General features: G+C 38.3%; 1 protein-coding gene across 1 annotated transcript in view; it reads right to left on the reverse strand.

The window, feature by feature from the left end:
* The window catches only part of COL5A2 (collagen type V alpha 2 chain), a 202,959-nt gene that overhangs the window by 39,009 nt on the left and 139,694 nt on the right, over positions 1 to 24,256 (reverse strand). The window contains exons 13-26 of the mRNA XM_006115382.5: positions 23,943 to 23,996; positions 23,179 to 23,232; positions 20,720 to 20,764; positions 19,243 to 19,296; positions 18,261 to 18,305; positions 13,580 to 13,633; positions 9,492 to 9,590; positions 8,988 to 9,032; positions 8,787 to 8,885; positions 7,274 to 7,327; positions 5,232 to 5,339; positions 4,804 to 4,857; positions 4,016 to 4,114; positions 2,528 to 2,581 (exon numbers count right to left, since the gene is read on the reverse strand). Coding sequence (XP_006115444.2) covers positions 2,528 to 2,581; positions 4,016 to 4,114; positions 4,804 to 4,857; positions 5,232 to 5,339; positions 7,274 to 7,327; positions 8,787 to 8,885; positions 8,988 to 9,032; positions 9,492 to 9,590; positions 13,580 to 13,633; positions 18,261 to 18,305; positions 19,243 to 19,296; positions 20,720 to 20,764; positions 23,179 to 23,232; positions 23,943 to 23,996 — 918 coding nt within the window. The remainder of the gene's footprint in view (positions 1 to 2,527; positions 2,582 to 4,015; positions 4,115 to 4,803; positions 4,858 to 5,231; positions 5,340 to 7,273; positions 7,328 to 8,786; positions 8,886 to 8,987; positions 9,033 to 9,491; positions 9,591 to 13,579; positions 13,634 to 18,260; positions 18,306 to 19,242; positions 19,297 to 20,719; positions 20,765 to 23,178; positions 23,233 to 23,942; positions 23,997 to 24,256) is intronic.

The following is a 24,256-nucleotide window of genomic DNA, read 5'->3' on the forward strand; positions in this document are numbered from 1 at the left end:
GTCAGCCGCTGGTCAGTTTCAGCAGCGGCTGACTTGGGGACGCCTGGGGCAGAGCAGCTGGGGTGCTGCTGGGTTGGTCCAGTAGCACCGAGGAGCGGCGCTACTGGACCAACCCAGCAGCACCCCAGCTGCTCTGCCCCAGGCGTCCTGATTCAGCCATGGCGCGGCGCTGTGGGACCAACCGGCAGCGCCCCAGCTGTTTTGCCCCAGGCGTCCCGAGAAAAGCCTGGTCTGCTGGGGGGGAGCAGCAGACCAGGTAGACGTGGAGCAAAGCCGCCGAGGACCCGGGCGGGACAGCGGCGCGTCTGGGCGCTCCCGCTGCATGGGTCCTCCGCGGCTCCCTGGTCTGCTGGGCTCCCCCCTCCCAGCAGACCAGGGAGACGCGGAGCAACTTTTCTTGCCCCGGAGGATGAGGGCGGTGGGATCTCAGCACGTCTGGGTGGTCCCGCCGGCCACATCCTCTGGGGCGAGAAAAGCCCCGTTTGTAAGTGCGGATCCGACATAAGTCGGATCCGCGTAACTCGGGGACTGCCTGTACATCACATTACTGATATTCTTCCCTGAGTTTCCATAAGGCTTTTCATCAGTAAAAATCTAACTCCTAATTCTATCAGGGCCTGATCCAGTGCCTAATGAAGGCAACCAAAGTCTTTCTATTGGTTTTAATAGGAGCTGGAATAGACCCTTAGGCTACTTTAAGGGAATGAGTGCCTTAAAATGGTACCACAGTACTGGATAGGCCTATTCAGTTAGAGCTCAATATTTGGTTCTGTGCTGCTAGCCTGATAATCATATGTAAAAAGGTAGGAACAGATAAGAAAAGGGACTTGCACAAGTGTATAAAAATAGTTTATTTGAACACTAGCATATCCAACAGGGAAATTTAGTGCTAGAATTCTTTTGTTTTCAGGTTGGTTAATCCAATATTAACCTACCCTTTCAAATACAAAAACTTTCTAACCTTTAGCATTGTTATTGTTATATACTTACCCTCTTAATAGTACTTGTATAAAGTTTATGTATTTCTATTTCATTTCTGCTTTCTTTTATTATTTCTATTGTAGCTGTTCCATTAAAATGTCTTTAAAATATATGCCAGAGAGACAATTCTGCCTTTCAATCATCTTCAATGCAATTATAGACAGGCTTGATGAAGCTAGCTGGGAATTATGTAAAAATAAGTCTTTTCAACAGAGCTGAGAAAACACTGAGCTCACAAGAGTTTAAATCCCTTAGGATAGCCACACACAGCATATACCGTGGTATTCATAAAACCTAAGAGAACTAATTTGCACTGACTCATTTAGTGTTAAATGACTTCCTTTTGCTGGCATTTAGAAGGAATGCCATCTTGAGCAGGGGTGGGCAATAATTTTTAATGGGAGACCATTCCAAAATTTTGGTAAGTGGTCAAGGGCTGCAGTTTTATGAGAGGGGGGAGTCTGGGATGGCAGGGTGTGTGTGTAGAAGGGAGCTTGGGATAGAGGACTGGGGTGCAGGAGGGAGTGTGGGGTCGGAAAGAGAATTTGGGTGAAGGGGGATTATGATCTGAAGCAGGGGAATGAGGTGCAGAGTCAGAGAGGAGTATGTGTACAGGAAAGGATTCTGGAGTGCTAATTTCTAGGAAAGTGGTATTTCAAATGAGTGAGGGATAGCTCAGTGGTATGTAGGAGGGAGTATGTAGGAGGTATGTAGGAGGGGGTGCAGGGTCTGGGAGAGAATTGTGATCAGGAGGAGATGGGGAAATGGGATACAGAGGGTTTGGGTGGTAGCCTGGGACAAGTAGTTAGGGGTAAAGTGGGGGTGGGGTGCTAGAGGCAGGCTCTAGTTGGGAGGTGCTCACCTAGGCTCCCAGCCAGCAGGAACCTGAGACACGATCCCTGCCTATGTGCTGGGAGAGCTGCTCCACATGCCTTTACTCCAACATACGGAGGGAAGGGGGGAGGAGAGGAGAATGAGGAGGCTTAATTCACTGCTCCAGTCCCCAGCAAAATTTCTCAGATCCTATTGGACAGAAACTGGCCAATAGGAACTGAGGGATTTTGCTTGTGGGAAGGTACAGTGCATGAAGCTTTCTCCTCCCTGCCTCAGACTGCATACCAATTAGCAGCCTGCTGTTTAAAGTGGCTGCAGCTACTCTGTAGTGAGAATGCTGGTGAGGCGGCTGTAGGCCGGATCCAGTGGATTGGTGGGCTGGATCTGGCCTACTAGCCACCACTTGCCCACTTCTGATCTTGAAAGATTATGAATGCTAATTTCTAAGAAAGTGGTATTTCAAAGGAGTGAGGGATAGCTCAGTGGTTGGTGCATTAGCCTGCTAAACCGAGGGTTGTGAGTTCAATCCTTGAGGGGGCCACTTAAGGATCTTGGGAAAATCTGTCAGAAATGGTACTTGATCCTGCCATGAAGGCAGCAGACTGGATTTGATAACCTTTCAAGGTCCCTTCCAGCTCCATGAGAGACATATGTATAATGTCAGGTGAAGTGACCAATAATCATGCCCAACTCATGGTCATATACTACTTACCAAAGGGCCAAGTTTTCCTTCAGGACCCTGAACACCTGGATTTCCTGTGAGACCCTAAAAAAATAAAGGATAACATAACAATGGATATAAATGAATGAGTGTATGTGATCCTAAAATATTGCAAGGACTGTAAAAGAGCACAACAAATGTAGTGAGTTACTCAACTCACTAGGGGAGAGGGATAGTTCAGTGGTTTGCACATTGGCCTGCTAAACCTGGGGTTGTGAATTCAGCCCTTGAGAGGGTCATTTAGGGATCTTGGGCAAATCTGTCATGGATGGGACTCTGTCCTGCCATGAGGGCAGGGGACTGGACTGAATGACCTCTCAAGGTCCCTTCCAGTTCTATGAGATAGGCATATCTCCATATATATTTATAAACATCACACTGAAATATTTTTCACTCAAGTGGCATGACCAGTGAAAAGCCATTAACTCAAGTACGTTACTCCCCTCTCTGAGTCTCTCCAGGGGCTTCCTCTCACCTACTGCATGGTCAAAGTCAAACTCCTCAGGCTCACCTTCAAAATTCAACACAACTTTATTCCTAATTGCATCTCTGCTCTTATTTCCTCCTATTTACTCTCCCATTTGTTGTCTACTCTTCTCTCAAGCCTCCCAACATCTCACTCCTCTTTATTTCTCCCACTCTCAACCATTTTTTCCATGCTACTCCTTATGCTTAGAATTTTCTCTCTCTTCTTGCATGGGATATTCCAACCCTCCCCCCCCCCAAACATTTATTCTGCAGGAACTTTCAATGCCAGCTCACCCTGCACAGCACAAATATATTAAAAACAATTAACACATTTAACAAAGGTTGGACCTTCAACCTATGTTTTCTGAATACCTCATGTTTCACATACCTACATTCCTGCGGAATGCATTGTCTATATTTAATTTAAATAGAATTGGCTCCCTTTGAAATTAATGGGAGACTTGCCTTTGATTTCAAGGGAAAGAGAATCAGGCCCTTAGTCCTGATCCTGAAAACACTTATGTGCTTCACTTTCATCATCATCATCATCATCAACAACAACCATGGGCTCAATGCCCATTGGTGTCCAATGCCTCCCTCACTATTTCCTTTTATCTTTCCCTGTCCAGTGCAGAGTGGCTTAGTTTTTGTAGACTAGCTCCGCACCAACCAACTAAATCATCTGCCCATTCTCTGTGGGGTCTGCCTCCCCTATTCGGATCATCAATTATGCCAAATACCAGGGCCTTAACTTTTCACTTGTAATTCATTCTGCAGATATGCCCGAATAGCTGTAACTTCAAAAGTAATCCCGTTGAACTCAAGGTTGGGTTCGTTTTTTACTCGCAAAGCTGAAGACATTAAAGTGGTGGAAGAAGTGACCCCTCTACATAGCTTGTATAAACAGAACTTGTATAGCAGTTTGCTAAGCGTATAAAGTACCCTGCCTTCCTCAGGAATGTAAGATGTTATGCAAATTAATGACATGACTTTTTTTTATAATTTCCTTACCCTAGCACCTGGGAGGCCAGGCTCACCAGTGCGCCCAGGATCCCCCTGACTTCCTTTTGGGCCTGAAGAACCTACTGGACCACGTTCCCCTTGAGCTCCCTAGAAACGATATCAAAGCACCATTAGTCAGACTCTAGATGGAGCAAGCATGGGAAGAAGAAGCAAATGTAAAATACACATCTTCCATCCACAGTTTCTATCGATGTTTTTGTAAATGGGAATTACCAAATATTCTGAACCAAATCCTTAACATTATGTACAGATGGTCCCTTGTATAGAATTAATTAGCATAATACTATAAAGATATTAATTAATATTGAGAAGATAATACTGTGGAACTAAGAGACAAAAACATCTTTGAGTCACTTGTCCATAAGAGAAATACTTGTTAGGCTTCTCAGTGGAGAGGTCAAGAAAGAGCTATTGTACAAGAAATACTTCCTCTCCAAATACTCATTTAATAGACACTCCAAAATGCAATGTAAGTAGTTACTGGTCAGTGGCTTTTGCAAATCATGGTGCAAGTATGAGAGCATCAAGATGGAGATATAAAAGGAGAATGAAAAGCCATGAGACACATAGGACAAGCAATGTTTTTCACTTAGAATCCTAGTCCCAGCATGGTTGGAAGACCTGACCCACTGTCATACTGCAGTTCCTTTTAGCTAAGCCTCCAAACATTAAGTGGATGGGCTCGGTTCTCACAGCAGTCTGTCTTTTCAGTTACTATCTTCTTTTATGTGAATATATGTATGCATGAAGAGGAGGAAAAGGGCCCAATCGCTTACCTTTGGTCCAGGCAAGCCATCAGAACCTGGAAAGCCACGATTACCTGGAGCACCCTATATAAAAATACCATAAATTGTTGTTAATCATCTGATGTGCAATTGGGGATTATAGTTCAGTTTATTTTCTTATAAAATTGTCGTCCTCATACTGGCTACTTTGCCAATAAACTACTCTTTTGTGGTGATGAATAACTAAAGGCCTGATTCTGTGTATTACAAAAGACAGCAACCTATCACTTCAGAGATACCAGGTCATAAAATCACTATTGTAAGAAACAATGTTAGACCAGCATTGTCAATATATTATCATTACAGAAAAGTTTGACTCTGCTCACCACAGACTTCAAGGGAGCTCGGATTCAAGTCCAGGTCAGCGATGATTTTCACTAGGAGCACCTCTAATATAAGTATTTTTCTGGCTTCCTTACCCTTTCTCCAATGGGGCCTTGTGGACCTACTGACCCAGGGTCACCTCGAGGGCCTCTTTTCCCTTCTTCACCAACAGGGCCAATGGGACCCTGAGGGCCATGTGGACCCTATTGAAAATATTGACTTGTTTAGAAGAAAGCAAATGAATCATTTTTAAGGCTCAGTCAAACACTCTTCCAACATAAACTATAAACATTTTTCCAAACAAAAAAGGACAAAGTTGGGTGGTCACGTTTTTTTAAAATCTCTTTTGAGTTAGTTATAACATGCAATTATTCTCATTCAGATTTTCCTTTGCTGATGTTTATCAACTAGTACTTCAGCACAAAATGATGCATAAATGAAAGGTAATTTTGAAATTTGGCTCTACATTGTAACTTGCAATCATTGACTTGCTTGCACAGGAATCAACTACTTGTAATGTGTGGTGTTTATTAATCATTTGGCAAGGAGCATTAAGGAAATTAGTATTTAATAATTTAAATAACTTATGGATTCCATCACCATATATTAAAAAAGCAAACTTAAGGCAACATTTTTCTGTCTGATTCACACTGTAGATTTTTTCTCAGTGATGCATCTCTTTGGGCATGTCTAGACTACATGTCTCTGTCGCCAGAGGCATGTAAATTAGACTACCCAACATAGTCAATGAAGTGGGGATTTAAATATCCCCCGCTTCATTAAAATAAACATGGCCGCTGTACTATACCAGCTCAGACGCGGATTGGTCAGCAAGGAAAGCCTTTGCCAACTGATCCTGTAAACCTCGTTTCAGGAGGCATAAGGGATCGGTCGGCAAAGGCTTTCTTTGTCGACCGATCCATGTCTTGACTGCCGTGTTATGCCGATGATCATCTGAACCGGCACAACGTGGTGGCCATTTTTATTTTAATGAAGCAGGAGATATTTAAATCCCTGCTTCAGTGACTATGTCAGGTAGTCTAATTTACATGCTTCTGGCGACAGAGGCATGTAGTCTAGACATACCCTTTGATGTAAATTTTGCAATGCTTCTGCTAATGGAACCTTCATGCCATCATCCCTGATGAACTTTGGCTTAATGACACAAAGGATCTGAAATGGACACTTTTCATTCTTGATAGATGGAATTGAAATTTACTGGTCCCACAGTTGACAAAAATTGTCAGTGTCTCTTTCTGGAAGGACATTCTTCCCAACACCCTTAAGTCTAACCAAGGTTCAAGAAATCATTTGTCAGCATTGTCAGTTTTGCTATTATCCCCTCTCTAATAATTTAATCGAGCAAGAATAGTAAAAAGGCATTGCCAAATCGACTACAACTGATCCCAACTCTGCTAAAGCTAATAATCTTTTCATTCATAGCCTTCATTCAAACTTTGGGATGGCTCTGGTCATGTTGATAGATTGTCTTCTCATAGCTATGAACACAGATGAAACATCCATGCTAACACTATCGTGTCTATCAGCATCATATTGCTGAACAAAAAGTGCTGCTGACTCACCAATGAACCTCTGATGGGTGGACAGAGTTGAATTAAGCTAAAGTTCATTTCTCTTGGCCATGGCCCAGAGTTTGGGCAACTGCCAGTAGTCTCCTAGTGTTCTCATGTGTAGAGTCCATTGGGGACCTGTCTATATTACAACCTTGAAGTACATTATGAGATGCTGTAGTCTACATTGCTACCAACCTACACTATCTTCAGTTCTGTTCGTCATATTTTCTCATATGAAATCAAAGCATGTTGTCAAAGGAGTATTTGTGATCAGTGATTTCCTCACCAGATCAAGAAGTTGGACCAGATCCATCCATGGCTGCTAATAAAGCATAAAGGGTAACTGGCTGAAAGGTTTACCTTGTCATGGATTCAAAGGACCCATCCTGCCACACACGCACAGCACAATGTGACCAAGGTGTTCCGTGGCCACTAGTTGCAGTTCAAAACCAATAATGAGAGGTAGATAGGTCTCAATGAATATAGTATTGTGCACCACACAATAATGTTTGTATTGTTCTTTGTTTAAATTTCATCTGATTAAACAAAATACAAAGACTTACAGGTTCCCCTTTTGGACCTGCTTCTCCTTTGAAACCTGGCACACCAGGGTCTCCCTGAAAAGAAATAAATTAATACCAACCATGAGCAGCAATGTGCACAAACCATACAACCAGCTTTATCTGAGTTATCTATGTACAGTGGTTTCAAATGAAAATTGCAACAGTGCTTCTGCCAATCCAATATACAGATAGGTTGTTCACACATGGTAACTCCAAATAGCACCTGATCCTGATGTTCTTAGTCAGTCCTCACTCAGATATAAGGTCCATTGACTTCAGTAAGACTTTTGTCTGAATAAAAACCTTAGAACTTGATCTAATCACTGTAACTTCTTTTCTTGTCCAGTTTAGTAACCAACAGCTGACATACAAAAGCCCAAAGGGCCAGTCCCATATACTGCAGATTTCTCACATTTTGTAAATGACTATCTGTTCCACTCTGTAACTGTACTCAGAGGGGTTACAGTTGGTTTATAGCAAAATTGCTCAACTGATAATACTGTGAAAGTATATATATTTAACATTAAACAAACCAGATTGCTAATGGTTAATTTGCAGAAGACTTCAATAAGCATTTAAGCACAATTTAAGCACAATTACTTCTTCAATAATTCTGGACAATGTTTGTCATCAGAAATCTACTCCCATCTATGAGACCAACTATAACAACATTTTAGTGCATTTATGATAGTTTATGCTTTCTGTAAATATGTCTGTTTCTCTGTAATTATATATTCAAAATACTAATTAAGGCTCTGATTCAGTGGCACAGGTCTGTTTGGACTCCAAACAGACCTGTGCCACTGAAGCCAGTAAGACATTGTGTACAGGTCTCTGCAGTCAAATTTGGAATTGGGACCTAAGAAAGTAAATTCTCTATTTCAGAATATACATAAGGAGTTATTGAGAACCAAGTCTCGGTATGTTTACTCCTATTTTGTGGTCTACTGATTTCATCTCATTGCTAGGAAATGAAGAAGTGGCATTACTAATAACTGCATTAGCTTCCCTTAGTTACATCATAGCTAAATACAGAAATTCCTCATTTAACACTATAAATGTGTTTCTGAAAATGTTTGTGCTAAGCAAAAACGTGCTATGCAGGGTCAATTTTCCAATTAAAAATAATGGAAAAGGTGGGGGTTGCATTTCAGATGGTGGTGGCAAAGTCAATTTTTTGTTGGTGCTGGGTCATCAACATCAACATTAGATATCTAGCAAGTCAAGTCACCGTGGTTTGTCAAAACACGAAGATAAACACGTGAGTAAGCAGAGGAGCACTGTGACCATGTGTATTCATCCACTCATGCGTATTACCACTGTTTTCACCAATTTATACTGCCGTTTGATGTAGTCTGCCACTTGATTATTTTTGTGTTATTTTGGGGACAGTCGTGTTATTCGAAAAATTTTCCCTAAAAAAAATTGTACTATTGAGAAAACATGTTAAGAGGGTATTGTTAAACAAGTAATTACTGTATTATCATTATCATGGTGACAAAGAAATTATTACCACTTGTCCTCGGATGCCAGGAGGACCGGTACTGCCTTGAGGTCCTGGAGAACCAAGTGGACCTGCTAAACCAGGTGGGCCAGAAGTTCCTGGAGATCCCTACAAAAGAAATCAGTGCATAAGAGATGCAGCATGACATGCTGTCATTAAAAAAAGGAATCCAGCATCAAAAATCCTTATACAGTTGATTTGATTACTTACTGTTGGACCTTTAGCACCAGGGGAACCGTCTGTCCCTATAGTCCCCTAAAAACAGAATACAAATCATTATAACATTGCATATGGATGGAGGATTAAAAACATATTGTTAGACGTGTATATGTGCCTTCTCTCAGGAGCAGATAATAAAGGCTAATATGTAGACTGTGCAAAAGCTCACTGTTTGATCCCAATTCTACACACACACACACACACACACACGTGTTAAACTTTAAGCATGAAAGTCAATATCACTTATTCACCTGCTTAAAAGGTCACAGTTTCTATCAGCATGTGTAACATTTAATTTGCAAGTGTTTTTCATCACTTATCTAAAAGGTATTTGTAATAAAAACAATGGAAAGACATGAATGATGTCTTTCATTTCTCAAAATGCTTTGGGGGGGGGGGTGAATTAACTGCTCACAATTGTAAGGTACCACTAGATTTGGGTAGACAATGTGCAGGCCATCAGTAGAATTAGTATCCAAAATCTGATGAACTTACAGGAAGGCCTTGTGACCCTGCTGGACCTGGTTGTCCTGTTTCACCCCTTTGTCCCTGCGGACCTTCTGGGCCACGTGCACCTGTTGGACCTGCTTCCCCCTAATATTACACAAGAGAAAATTATCAGTTGTGGAATTATTTTAAAAGCAGCACATAATAATTAATAGGGAATAATGCTTGGAACGGATAGCAGTAGAACCAACATTTCCATATATTTTAATATTAGGAAAAGGTATAGCACATATAAGAATCCAAATCTCCCCTAAATCTGTCTGGATTTATCCCATTGAAACTGAAACCACAATCAGCCCCATATACAAAGCACCTTTGTTTTAGAGGATAAACAGCATGGCAGCCAGTATAGCTTATCCAAACCACACCACCATTAGAGTTACTATATTATAGAAGGAAGAAACACACACAAAAAATCAACATGCCAATACAGGTTGATTCTTTAGCCTTTGTTTGCATAGTTTGCAGCTGAGATTTGAAACTATATAAATTATAATTGATAAGAAGAAATGTTTCTTCTCGCAGTATATATTAAGCTGTTGAGCTCACTGCCACAGGATTTTATTGATAAAAGCACTTAATATTGAAAATATTTAAACACAGGAACATGGTAGGCATTTGTTGTGCTTTCTATAGTCAAAAGTCATGAGATGTACCATGCAGTAATGACCTCTGTCAGAAAAAGGCTATGAGATTAGCTGGACCACTGAACTATTCTGGTATGCAAGTCACTCTGGTAGGTCCTCACTTTTCTCCATATGGCTATGTCTACAGTTCCGCGTCCAGGGAATGCATCTACTCTTCTGAATTCTTTTTCAGAAAAGCAGATACGCTTTTTCGGCAACCCTGTAAACCTCGTTTTACAAGGAAGAAGGAATGTTCCGAAAAAGGTGGTTTTTTTCTGACATTTGGCCCAGTGTATATGGGCCAAATGTCAGAAAAGCCTTTTCCGAAAAGCCTCTTCCAAATTGCAAAAGATTCACAATTTGCATAGCTTTTTCCAGAAGAACAGTGTAGTGTAGACATAGCCTATGTGGTCCAATTGCTTTTTTAACTGATGCTACTATATAATTGTATCTTCAGGACTGAGGGGCAGTGCCTCAGCAAGTGTAAATCTGCACAGCTTCACTGAGTGCAGCTATACCTGTTTCCACAACCTGAGGAGAGAATCCTGGAAGAAGTTCCACCCTTTAAAAAAAATTTCATTGCTTCTTCCCTTGTCAGCTCCTTCAAACATTTATGTAGAAGTTTTGTTTTGTTTCCCCATTGCTCTATTTTTTCTGCCAGGCATTAAAAAGATAATAAATTAGTCCAATATGTTATACAGATGTCATCTTGTTTCCAGAGAATTTTTTTATGAATGTTGCCAACTGTACAAACAACATCCAACATCTGTTGAGCTTGGCTACCTGGCTAATAGAGAGAGATGTTTTTACTGTATAATAATTTTCGTACCAGTTGTGGGGATTCAGCATAGAGGAGGGGAGCATTTCTGGGGGGGGAAGAAGGATGGGCAGATTGCATGACTCTGGGTCTTTAAAGTTCATGGCAGATATGTTTTCCTGGCTATGGGCAAACTATTGAGCTATTCTTGAATGCTGCCAAAGCATGTTCACATGCAGGGCTGGAGGCTCAGACAGTTATCCACTAACCCAAATCTCTCTTCTCAGGTCAGCCATCGAAGTAAATGCAGCCCAGCCCCACAAAAACTACAATGATCATTTTGAGAAGCATGACAATAACTAAGATAGGAAGAAAACAAATCCAAAAAGAGTAAAAAAAAATCTTAAATCAATGAAGAAAATTCAAGAAGATGCAAGCATGGAATAGAAGAAAGAAAGAAAGAAAGAAAGAAAGAAAGAAAGAAAGAAAGAAAGAAAGAAAGAAAGAAAGAAAGAAAGAAAGAAAGAAAGAAAGAAAGAAAGAAACTGATCAGGAAAAAAACAAGTGAGATGGTAGCAACTGTGTCAGAGCAGGGAGCGAATTTCCACTGGAGCATGAGATCAACTCTATGCAAAGGCTGAGAGGGAGATTTCAACACAGAATACCTGGAGCATCTTGGCCCACCAAAATATTTATTATGGTTTTTGTTTTACTATATTTTTGCTAGAATTTTAATATGTGAATTATAGAGGTTTACACGGCCTTTCAGTTTTCCATGACACAATGTTTTAGCACTTCATACAGGAGGATTTAAATGCCAATCAGCCAGTATACATAACAAATCAAATATACTTTGCTGTTCCTTGAAGCTATAATTAGAGCAGTTTCATAAAAAATGGTGGGGTTCAAGCTGTTAAGGTCTTGAACTGCGTTATTACTTTGTAATTAATGGACAGATTTTCTGTTCATGTACAGGATTAATTTCTAGTAGTCACGGATCATGAGATATCAGACCTTAAAATGAATTAGTCATTTTGAGATCCCATGTTTATTGCCTCTCAGTGATTTTCATATCAAATGTACCTAATTTACATGTCAAAAAGGGTTTTTTTCCTGACAGTCCCTTAAACTTAGCCTGAGATCTGACAGCCAAGTTGTATTATTTCTTGCTTAGGCATCATCACCAGCTATTATATGCCGACTATATTCTTCTCTCAGTTATAGCTGCAGAACTCCACTATAAGAAAACATCTCAGCTATCCCTTTCACCATACCCTGCCTGTCCCCAAAACTCACAAAGTAGATGGAAGAAATTGGAATAGATAGAATAAATTCTCAGATAAATACAGGATTTCATACCCCCTCCTAAAGAATTCATGACCCAACTTTGTTTTGGGCCGTATTATTCAGTCATTATTCTGTCTCTAAAGAGCTCTCTGAGTATGGAAACTGAGTCTCCCATTTCCATGTAGGCAGAACTGGAGGAATATAGGGCATTCTGCATTTCCTTCTATTGCAGCAAGATTTTCTTTTCCACCCACCCTCTGCAGATGATGGGGTTTGGAGAGTTATTGAGTCTTTTCCCTGGGATACTGCAGTTCAGTTGCTGATTGTAGGTGTAACAATTTGCCATCAATCTGCGTTTGTAGCAACACTACAATACTGCACCCTTCAACCTGGCTAATGGCAAAATTATGAGTTAGTTCTAAATTACTAATTTCTTTCCTAAATATTCCTTTTAAAATGTTCACATGCAAGACTTATTGAAAGGGAAAGTAGCAACTCCTTGTATCTTTAGGTCACCAGTCAGAGCTGAGTCATGCCTGGAATATTAAAATGTCTACTGTATCTAAATGCAATGTTGTCGGAAAACAGACCAATCACCACTTGAATAAGAAAGGTACAATCAAAAATTAAGTTAAAAACCCTAAACAATCTAAATGCTGATTTTAATTGTTACATTTATGCTGTGATGATAACCTAAATATCTTTGTAATTCAGGCTTGTGTATGCCATCCAAAATATAAAGATTACCAGAAAATCATCACTCTTAACAAATGGAATAAGAAAAGTTTTAATTTGTTCCCATTCTTTGAGCCAAATAACTTCTTTTATAGAGGTTTAAAGGACGCTTGGGGTGGGGTGTGGGAAGACGAGATAAGGCCAACCTTGCATGAGTGCACAATTGTTTTACAATTCTTTTGTTTAGTTCATTCATTGACCTATGGCACAGTAACCTAGTGCATTGCCAGATCTCATTAAAGCTTTTATTTCCTGCAGCTGTATCAGTTTCCTGGGGGATGCATCTACAGAGCTAACTCCATCAAGACAGTTGATTTTACAACTTTATGGTATAACATAATATTTGAATTAAGAGCTCTGTGTAGCTCAAAAGCTTGTCTCTTTCACCAACGGAAATTGGTCAAATAAAAGATATTGCCTCACCCACTTAGTCTCTATTAAGAGTTGCTTCAGTATGACCATGGCCATGTTCTGTCAAAACCTACTGCTTCATCACAGCTGTTGTTTACAGCTTCTATCTCCAGGTGTTTAATTAAAAGTGAAATGCACAGTCACTTATTAAGGACCTTTTTGTTTGTGAAGATGAATTCCACATGTGGTCTCTTTAACTGTAGGTATATGAGGATCTAGTTAATAGGTCAAACAGACAATAAAAAATCAGTATTTCCTACCTTTACACCAGGATTACCCGGAAAACCAGGAGAACCAATTATACCAAGTGGTCCCTAAAAAAGACAGATACAGTATATGAGGCAATATTTCCAACGTCAGTATCACAAAACTAGTAGCCTAAACACTGATGAAGGCCCATGCAAGGAGAGCTTCTTGGTTTAAATGCAATGTCCAGTCCCAAAATATACATAAGAAAAATGAAGCCAGTTCTATAAATAGTGTAAATGAACAGGTGGTACCGAATACCACTTATAAATGTAATGTTTTAAGAAAGTCAGTGACACTGAGACTGAGGTTGACGAGTCACAAATGGCTCTTTAGTGGGTCTCTTGCAGCTTTCCAGCATATGACATTAAAACTCTGGGCGATTTAATTATAAATCAGTCTAAGGTTTTAACCAATCTTTCGTTATCTAGCTTTTATTAGGTAGCTGGCATGATAATATTGAAAAAGTCTCTAAGGGGTAGCTGTGTTAGTCTATATCTTTAAAAAGTAGTAGTCCTGTGGCACCATAGAGACTAAGAAATATAACACAATATATATTTTTGTTGGTTTCTATGGTGCCACAGGACTACTCATTGTTTATATAATAATATTTAGTCAGTCATTTTGCTATGAGAATTTTGAATAGTAAATGAAACAATGAATTCACCTGCTGTGGCTCTTTTGGGAAATGTTGATTGCTAATTTGGCTCCTGAACCACTGAGGCCTGAGAACCACTGAACAAAGCACTTTTTTACTGTCATTATCAATGTTACTGCTGGTTCATCTGCCAACTTCCAAGCAATAATCAGGATAGCTTTTAATTACCGTAACATATTTTTTAGTTTCAGTTTTCATTACAAATCTGCTGTTTCCCCTTCTTTATGCTCAAACTAATGTTAATAGACACTAAAGGATAAGATAATCAAAAAGAATGAGACTATTTTTCCACTCATAAATTTTCTATCTGTAAAATCTCTGCATATTGTGATACAGATGATGTTCTATCAGCCACGATTATAAATATCTAAACAAAAATTAGATTATATTATATCAATGCATCTCCATCAGATAGCTCAACAAAATTGTACAGCCAGTGAAATTCAGATATTGTTAAATATCATTCAGAAAGCTCTGTCTTAATTATATAGGCATTCCAATTTAGTAATAACAGTGTCAGAATCCCTGTCAATCATGATTAAGGATACGATTTGATCACAGTGGTCACTGATTCTGTGACTTTACCTGATCTCCATGACTTCTTCAACTTCAGCTCCAGCCTCACATATGGGCTATGTCTAGACTGGCCAGTTTTTCCGGAAAATCAGCCGCTTTTCCGGAAAAACTTGCCAGCTGTCTACACTGGCCACTTGAATTTCTGCAAAAGCTTGACTTCCTACTGTAAGAAATCAGTGCTTCTTGCGGAAATACTATTCTACTCCCATTCAGGCAAAAGTCCCTTTTGCGCAAAGCTTTTGTGCAAAAGGGCCAGTGTAGACAGCTCAGATTTGTTTTCCACAAAAAAGCCCCGATCGCGAAAACGGTGATCAGGGCTTTTTTGCGGAAAAGAATCCTTGCCAATCTAGACGTGCTTTTCCGCAAAAAGTGCTTTTGCAGAAAAGCGTCCATGCCAATCTAGACGCTCTGTTCCGAAAATGCTTCTAACGGAAAACTTTTCCATTAAAAGCATTTCTGGAAAATCATGCCAATCTAGATGCAGCCCTCGTGTGGCTCCTGGTATCAGCCTTATGCATGGCAGGAATTGGGCTTCTGTGATTTATTGTTTATTGCCCACTTCCTGGCCAGGATTTTTAATAAAAACACCTGTGACAAAATCTTAGCCTTAATCATGATACCCATATCACTCAAATCACATGACCTTTAGGATCAATAACTTCAATAGTCCTGCATTTTCTACTTAGAGAAAAACCCCATTAAAACTCAGATTGTGTAGATTGAGACTTATATTGTTCATGATATATTCATGAAAATATAAATGTTGTCAAAAGTATCCTAATTATGTTAATAAGCATCAAAACACTGAAGAAATAGCTCTCTTGCCTGTGAGAGTTCTGTGTATGAAGAACAACAGAGTTATCTGGTCCAGATTAAATAAGATAGCTGACACAGGTGCATCCAAAAATAACAAGTACAAGTTTCATGGTTGTCAAGTATAATTTAGAGTCAATCAAGTGTAGGCTAATGCTATTTTTTCATTGCCATGGTGCGGGGTGGGCTGAACAGATGTTGCATACGCTTCCTTCTATATTATATAGTCTTTGAATTTGTGGTATATAGTGGTCTTAAATATTGAGTACAGCTGTATATCCCCAAATGATTTCCCGTTCTTTGTCTTTGGCTGGATTTATACCCTCGTTGGGGAACATGATGTAAACTGAGAAAGAACGTTTTATATAATGAAGCTTCTGCTGACAAACTCAGTAAGAACAATCTGTTCCAAAGACTATTAATTATGAAGAATATTTCTACCAAAAAACTTGTAGTTAATTGCTAAAGCACTGCTGTAACAGTTCATTTAATGTATTTATGAAAAAGCCATATCCCAGTTTATTGAGTCAAGAGACACTTGTCTGCCAAATCTTTCTCGTTTTAATGATAATTTTAGCATTACAACATATTTCTTTGCACTTATCCAATTTATCATCTATTTGGATAGCACTTTCTCTAGAGAGATCATGTTTAATCATCATGCATCTCCCTATGAGATTTCTAGGGAATGTACCAGATAGGCTAGCCAACCAGATGTCATGCCCAGTGGGTTTGAGCTCATGTTGGAAGTCCTCTAAAGTATTTATACTTCATCAGGAATTTCAGAGTTGCTTTGACATTCAATTTTTAAATTAGAGATTTGTTTTAAAATTATGAAACATCTTTAAAAATAAAACATGTAAAAGTATTTTAATAGCTGTGGTCACCCTTCTCTATAGGATGCACTAGATAACTGAACATGGCACCTATATATACTCTCAGCTTGAACTTCTATTATAGTCAGTAATAAGTTATAGAAGTTTACAACGGTACAGTCTACTGTGTAACACATGGAAAATACTGTTTCCTCACTGTATTCTCTCCAAGACTTTTTCCACTTGGTATATCCAAGTCCAGTGAGAACATCTTATTCAGTTCACATGAATTAAAAAACTTGGGTCAAACCTGGATTTGTCACTGAAGTTTCTGTATTACATTTCACAAAGCTACATCTGAGGTGAACAGACGCAGATGTCGTGGAATTGGTTAGGACTCACCATATCTCCAACATATTTAATTACACTCAGTTCAGTTTATGTACATACTCAAACGTAACATTATTGGTAAATATGTTGTATAATACACTTTTATGATTGGCCTTACAATCCGTTGTACATATCAAACTGTCCATGGGCTGTAAGCAATGCTGTAGCCGCAAACTCATTACAGGTTACTTTTTTTCTATTTCTTAATCTACTAATTCAATATTATTAACAAAGTCACTTGTGAGTTTATGCTTTGTCCATTGCTAATCTCAGTTTCCTTACTTCTGTCCCTTACTTCTTGCATTGTTCATGCAAGGCCTACTCAATATCATTCATGAAGAAAAACTATGTATTCAAACAATGAAAATTTTTACTTTAGATTAGTATGCCTCATATTAAATGAAGAAACAGCATACAGGAATATCACATTTTGAATCAATGGGCAATAACTTTGACAGATTTTTTTGTCAAGTGACATTCACAAAAAATAAAGTTACTTTTGATGGAAATCTGTCAAACATTCATAGTGAAGAAGAAGAATTGAGTAAATAGTACTATAGGCCTTAAACCAGCAAACACTTAAGCATGTGCTTAATTTTACACATATGAATAATCCCACTGAGTTCTAGATATTCTTCAGTGAAGTACTCATATGAATTAAGTTAAATATTTATGCATGTTTGTAGGACTGGAACCAGAATCACTTTTTATATGAAAATCCTTAGTTTTAACTGCCATACTATATTTTCTTTATTTGAAAATATTTTATAATACCTGTTCTGTATTACAAAACTACTTGTAAAACTTGTATTGAAAAGCACTATTGTTTTAATTTTGAAAACTTTTATATAAATGATGTATTTTTTAATAGATTATTCTCTCAAGGATGCAGTTTATTAGCTTGCAATGCATTTGTACATATGTTCCTGTTTCATCAGCTCAGTGCATGACCTCTTCTAAAAAAAGTTTCATAAGTTTTGAAAATAGGTAGCAAATTCACATCTTTCTGTTATTAGTGAAATTCATTTCTTCTTACTGAAAATTGGTTTAACTTCCCCTGACATCTTTGTTTGCAAAGACAGCTAGCTTTTTATTAGTTATTCTTTATAATAATACATATTTCTAAAATGCTTACCCTTTCTGCATCTAGGTTCCATTTATTAAAGTAACAGTAAATCAGCAGTATAACAAAAGCACCACCCTATTACCCAAACAGATTAAAATCACTTACTTGTGGTGAAGCAAAATCTTATTTCCCAGAGTACAGAACTTCACGGTTGTGATTAATTATTTTGTGTCAGTGTCAAGAATTATGCAAAGATATTCAGGATTTGTCTCCCATTACCAGACTAACAAATGGCAACAGTTCCTCCTGGTTCTGATGAAAGAATGCCTGGGAGGCAAAGGGAAACCACAACACTGGGAACAAGGAAGGAAACTTACCACTGGCCCAGGCTTTCCAGGCATACCATGTGAACCACGTCCGCCCTTGATATAAAGACAGAAAAGATACAGCACATTTGCAGGAACTCTCATTAAAGTCTAATCTTTTTAATGACTGTGAAGGAGCCAGTTTACAACTGTCTTTAAATTATACCCATTCTTAAGACCATTAGAGAATGGACATGGAAAATGTTTAGACTGAAATCACAACCTGTTGAATTCAAGGGGTTTTGTGAGTGGTTTTAATAGGCTCAGGAGTTCACATTTGTTACAGTGGAAAGTGGCACAAAATGACTTGTAAATGCCATGAAATATGAAAAAAGAATTGAAACAAAATTTAAAACCACAGAAATGAAGCATTTGCTTTTCTTTTCATAGATGGTACCTTATCATGAAATGCTCATGAAAATTCACCTTTTTTTGTTGGGAAAAAAATAGGACCATTTTTAGAGAGATTGGGGGGGAGGTTGTTCTATTTTGAATTAAAATAATGTTACTTCTTCATTTTAAGGGTTTCTTTCAGATGAAAATTAATTCATATCAGAAACATATACAATTTCAGACTTTGCAAGTTTTTGTTAAAATGGCTTTTTTACAGACATTTTAAAGACAAAAATATAATTTCTTGGTCACAAAACTGATGAAAAATGTTGTGAACATATTTATCAATTTTGTACAGCTCTGCTTATAATCACCCTCATGCATCTACTTTATTCTTGGCGTCTATATTAATGAAAATGTAGTACAATGCCATTGCTTTTTAAAATTTAAATTAATACTCTGATCCTGCAAATCTCTATTTAGTCCTTGCAAACTACTTGTGGGGAGCAGGGGTTAAATGTGAGCATAAAAGTGAATAAGTTACTCATTCCTTAGTCAATTTTTGCAAGCTCACATCTTGAAAGAAGAAATAAATTGGATAAAACAAATAAAGCACAGCTTTAGGGCTAACATACTTCAACAAACCCACAAATCCACTTACAGGAGCACCTTGTGGTCCTATTCGTCCTCTTTCACCTGACATTCCCCGAGGACCCTATAAAGAAAGAATAAAAAAAACCTTTAATAGAGTACTCATTGTGTGAGGATAATAAGAAGTGGAATGTAGTAGTTTATCGGTTATTTTTTGTTTGTTTGTTTGTTTGTTTCAGAATAACCACAGTATAGAGCATTTTTTCAATTTTGTTTTGAACACCTCTTATTTTTCTTCCCGCCCCCGTCACACTCTCCCCACTAACTTTTCATGGCAGAACTGATAGAGTTTTGAAGTCTGATCTCACAAGCCTTACTCACAAAAGGATTCCCCTTGGGTACAGTCTTGCTCCCACTGATGACATTTGTATTCCACAGATTTCAAAGATAGCCTGCTTGTACTCGCTATTTTTAATGAGAATACAAGAATGAATCAGAACTAATCATATGTCAAAACCTTACAGGATCATACCATTGTTTGTTTGTTGGTTTGTTTGTTTGTTTGTTTGTTTGTTTGGCAAGTGATTACCATGGTCTATAATGCCCGTAAAGTAGAAGTAAATCTATATCCTTGGCCAGTCTAATAAGTTTTGCCCCAGGGAATTGAACTGTTCTGCAATTTCTCTTTTTCCATTTTTAACTGTATTTCAAAACTCAGCCCTGCAATAAGTAAATTCCCTACATAGCTATTGAGGGTCAAAGTAACTCAATCCCATTTATTATGGCTGATTCACTAATTAAGATACATTTCAAGGTTATTACAATTCTGCATGACAGAGGATAATGCATCAAAACCAGATGGCTTTATCTCCTGCCCTACTGGTGTTTGTGCCTGTATTATTACTGCTGGACATCAATAATATTACAATTTAACAGATGCTCCAAATACCATCTAAATAACAGCATTGTGAGACTGCTAGAGAGAAAAGACTCCTCATCCCATATGTTTATTTAGACACAAACTGAAAAATCCTCTATCTGTAGTTTCCTTGGCTAATATTTTTCTTAGATAAATAATTTAAATTATTGACTCAAAGTGATCTAGTTTGAGACTTTCATTATATTCAAATCTCTTCTTATAAAGAATCAGGATAGGCCTACTGGATATAAAGGGGTTAATCACCCTAAACCACAATGGGAAAGAGACCATATCAAAATCTAATTCAGATTTGTGTTAATTTCCTGATTTATTGAAAATACTTACATGACCTCAGTGAGTTCTGGGGAACAACAGAACAAGATGAGCCAGATTCTTTACTGGTATAAAACTAGCATAGCTCCATTGACTACAATGAAGTTTCACCCATCTATACCAGCACAGAACTGCAAAATGTAGCTCTCAGAGACATGGTTTCCAACAAATCTTAACTCCTAGATGCATTACTAGCGCCTTCTGTCAAAAAACAAGGGATCCGTGTTTGCAGCCTCACAGTCATGTATTTGACAGAACAGAAAATCCAATGGCAAACATTGCAAATGACACTCACCAGAGGGCCTGTTTGACCCAATGGGCCAGTTGGACCAGCTTCACCCTAGAAATGCACAAAAAGCATGTTAGAGGAACATGAAACTCTCGCTCTTTTCACCACCACTTATGGTTAACTTGTAGAATGTGTGGGGTGTTACATAATTCACTCCCATTGCTGATGGGAAGAGCCATATTACTGAGTTCTCAGAGAAACTCATCTCTAAGAGAGTTGTTGAATCACTCACAAGTTTCCAGATATAGCTAGGGGATGGTAATTTCCACATGTTCTCCCTCTCCCAGATATTTTCATGTCTGACCCACCAAGTTGCTACAATTATGATGATTTATTAGTGTCCCTGTGTTTAACTGCCGGCAACCAGACTATGGTCAACTCTTGCATTGGCAAGGTTGGGGTGGGTGGGGAAATGCAAGACGACAAGGGCTGACCACAACATCCGTGTGGATGGGCAAGAACTGTTTGCATCCTCCTCCCTAAGGCAGGGAGAGCAATATAATCTATCGAATGCATGGCTAAAATGCCCACCGACACATGTTCTCTACACTGGTGTATTTCCATAGTTGCTGACAATGGAAACAGTGGGAAATTTTAGCAAAAATGGTTTCATCTATATTAGACAAACCAATCTGTGATGCTTTGATGTAATTCATTAAAAGGTTCAACTTGTTCGATTTTTTTTTATGGTTTTTGATTCTGGAAAGTAACCAAAATCAGTTCTTCTATAGCCATTTCATCCACAGTTTGCTTATTCCCAGGTAACAGTTCCAAGCCATCTATATTTTCTACCGTCTACAAGCTAAAATAGTTTCAATACCATTTGTGTGTGGCCTGCAGTGCAGTTTGGGTTTATACAGGGCACAATACATGGCTCGCAGGTAGGATCCTTTGAACATGGCTTCCACTGGGAACACGCTCCACAATGGTGAGTCAATAGAATGGTCTTCTGTTGATATGCATTTTAGTAGTTAAATTCCTGGATGGTCATTGCTCATTAAAAGTGCTGTCATATGGGTGGAAATTGGGTAAATGTTGCATTTTATTAATATCAGCAGAACTGACTTAAATGGGGCCTGCATGTTGTGTAGTCTTGCCTTAAATCTTTGTATTCATGACCAACAGTGTGAAAGAATCTATTTGCATATATTTTATATATATTTGCATATATACACAGCCACACTTAAGTTGCAGCTCTCTGCATGTGCTATGAGTCATTGTGGCCCCCAGGGTTTCCAAAGTTGAGTAGCCCTGGTCTAAATCATCCCTGATAGATGTCTATCCATCTTTTCTGTTTATTAAGTTTTACATATATCTAATTTGGAAAGATTTGATCTTTATCAGTCAGTGTCGGTAAATTAGAGAGACTACATACAATAATGTTGGTAAATGTCAATTTCAGTTAACACTGAAATTGAAGAAAAAATATTTTCATCCATGTCTTCAGATAGCCACAGTAAAAAAATGTTGCTGAAGAATATATTAGAGCCGGATTTCAGGATATTTTCTTTATTAATGTAATGTTGAAAAATGGTATTTTATGTTTTCCATGCTTCAGCATTTTGAATTTCAGTGTGTAGTATCATGAAATAATTATATTCTGGCTTCCCTGTAACTTCCTTCAATTGTGAACATTTAAATATATAATAATGTAAAAACCTTAAAACACTTAAAACCTCACCATGCAAGTGAGAAAATTTAAATTACTATAAATTGAAAAATGCTTAAAATAAATATTGATCTTATCTGTTGAAATTATAAAAAAACTAAAATTCTGCCAAGCCTAATTATAGATGCAGGACCTTTCCAAGTTCCCAAAATAGTATAAAGTGGATGCACAAATCATCCATGCACCATAGGAAGTGTCTCCTTCACAGCTCCCTATGAGCCATTGAGCAGTGGAAAAGCAGCCTAAGATCTCACTAGAAAAGGAATAATGGGATCTAGTTTAACGTAGATCCACTTGCACAGGATACAAACAATCCATGGCCATTATTATGAAATGCAGACTACAGATCCAAGCTGGGGTGAGAATTTCATCTCAGCCCACTGGAATTCCTACATAAAGCCCAAATTCTTGATCTTTGGACAAGTGAGATTACACAGACAGGGAAATTCCATCCGGTTCTGTTTGGGGACAATAAAAATCTCACACAAGTACCATTCCCAAAACAGATCAATCACTCCTATGGAGCTATTTAATAAGTAAATAAATAATCACAGAAGTTGGTAACCAGTGGAGGAAGCAATTTTTTGTTGATTTTATAACTATTATCTTCAGCTGTTTTTAGTATAGCAGAAAGCATGACTAATCAATGTTCTTCCCCAGGTTTTAGTCTTTGGGCTTTAGGATACTTTTGGATGAAAGACATTAAGACATAAACTTGAATCATGATGACAGTCCAAGAGCTAAACACTACAACTCCTTTGAAAACCAAAGCCAAATTTCCTAATGAAGATATTACCTTGGATCCAGTTGCTCCGACTTCACCCTTAGGACCTTCAAGACCTTTGTGTCCCTATGGAGGGAAATATATAAGTATAAAGGGATAACAGAAACAGTTATTTGTAATTTTTAGTAATAAAATAATCTTTTATTAAAATATCATCAGGGTGGATCTGAGCTGGGGAGAAAGGGTACACACAAGAAAACAAATGGGGAAACAGTTTTAACATACTTTTCAAATGAAACAGCTGTTTGCAAGAGATACACTTCCTTTGGTTTGTCCTCTCTGAGAACAAGAATTTTGCAAATATATATAAAGGATCTAAAAGCAATTAGGAGACAGTAACCCTATTTATTGCTCCCTATAACTCTGGTTATTGGTCCCTAAAGTGGAAACCTGGCCACAAACCTTAATAATTTATTACTGTTCTGTTCCATAAACATGTCCACCCCTAGAGATCCCTTTTCTAGTGCTAGATCTGCCAGCATGGTGGGAGAATAGTTAATCGAAGGTCAATTTGGCCCTGCTTGAGTTTAATACAAGTATCTGCTCACATTATTTCTTCCCAGGGCCTGAGACATTTGAAACTAGAATGGACAAAACACTAGCGATTAAACCACACTTACAGGAGGCTGGACTAGGATTTCTGGGAGGTCTTTTCCAACTCTAACTCATGATTTTGCTATTATTTATAGAACTAAATAGTCAAATAGTCTACAAAAATCCAATAGGCAATCCAGCTGTTGCAAAAGATTATCTGCAAGACAGAGGTTAATGCTTACCCTGTGGCCCTTTAGACCTGGGAGACCTGGAGCACCAGGAAAACCTCGAGCTCCCTAAAAAAAACCACAAACACAGATAAAGCGACATAGACCTATACACTTGAATACTCTCCTAACACCACCAAGTAGATACCCTATTTACTATTTGTACAGCTAAGATAGGTAAGGGAACACAGAGCAAAGTACAAGGACCTTAGTATATCCTCTTAATTGATACATAGCTAATATGCCTTCACTTTGGAGATATAGAATTGCAAGACACACCGAATGTTACAATGAGGTGAAATGGACTCTTTGAAATGGGCTCATTACAA

The sequence above is a fragment of the Pelodiscus sinensis genome, chromosome 7, assembly GCF_052426305.1.
Source record: "Pelodiscus sinensis isolate ZL-2025 chromosome 7, ASM5242630v1, whole genome shotgun sequence".
NCBI classification, from domain to species: Eukaryota; Metazoa; Chordata; order Testudines; family Trionychidae; genus Pelodiscus; species Pelodiscus sinensis.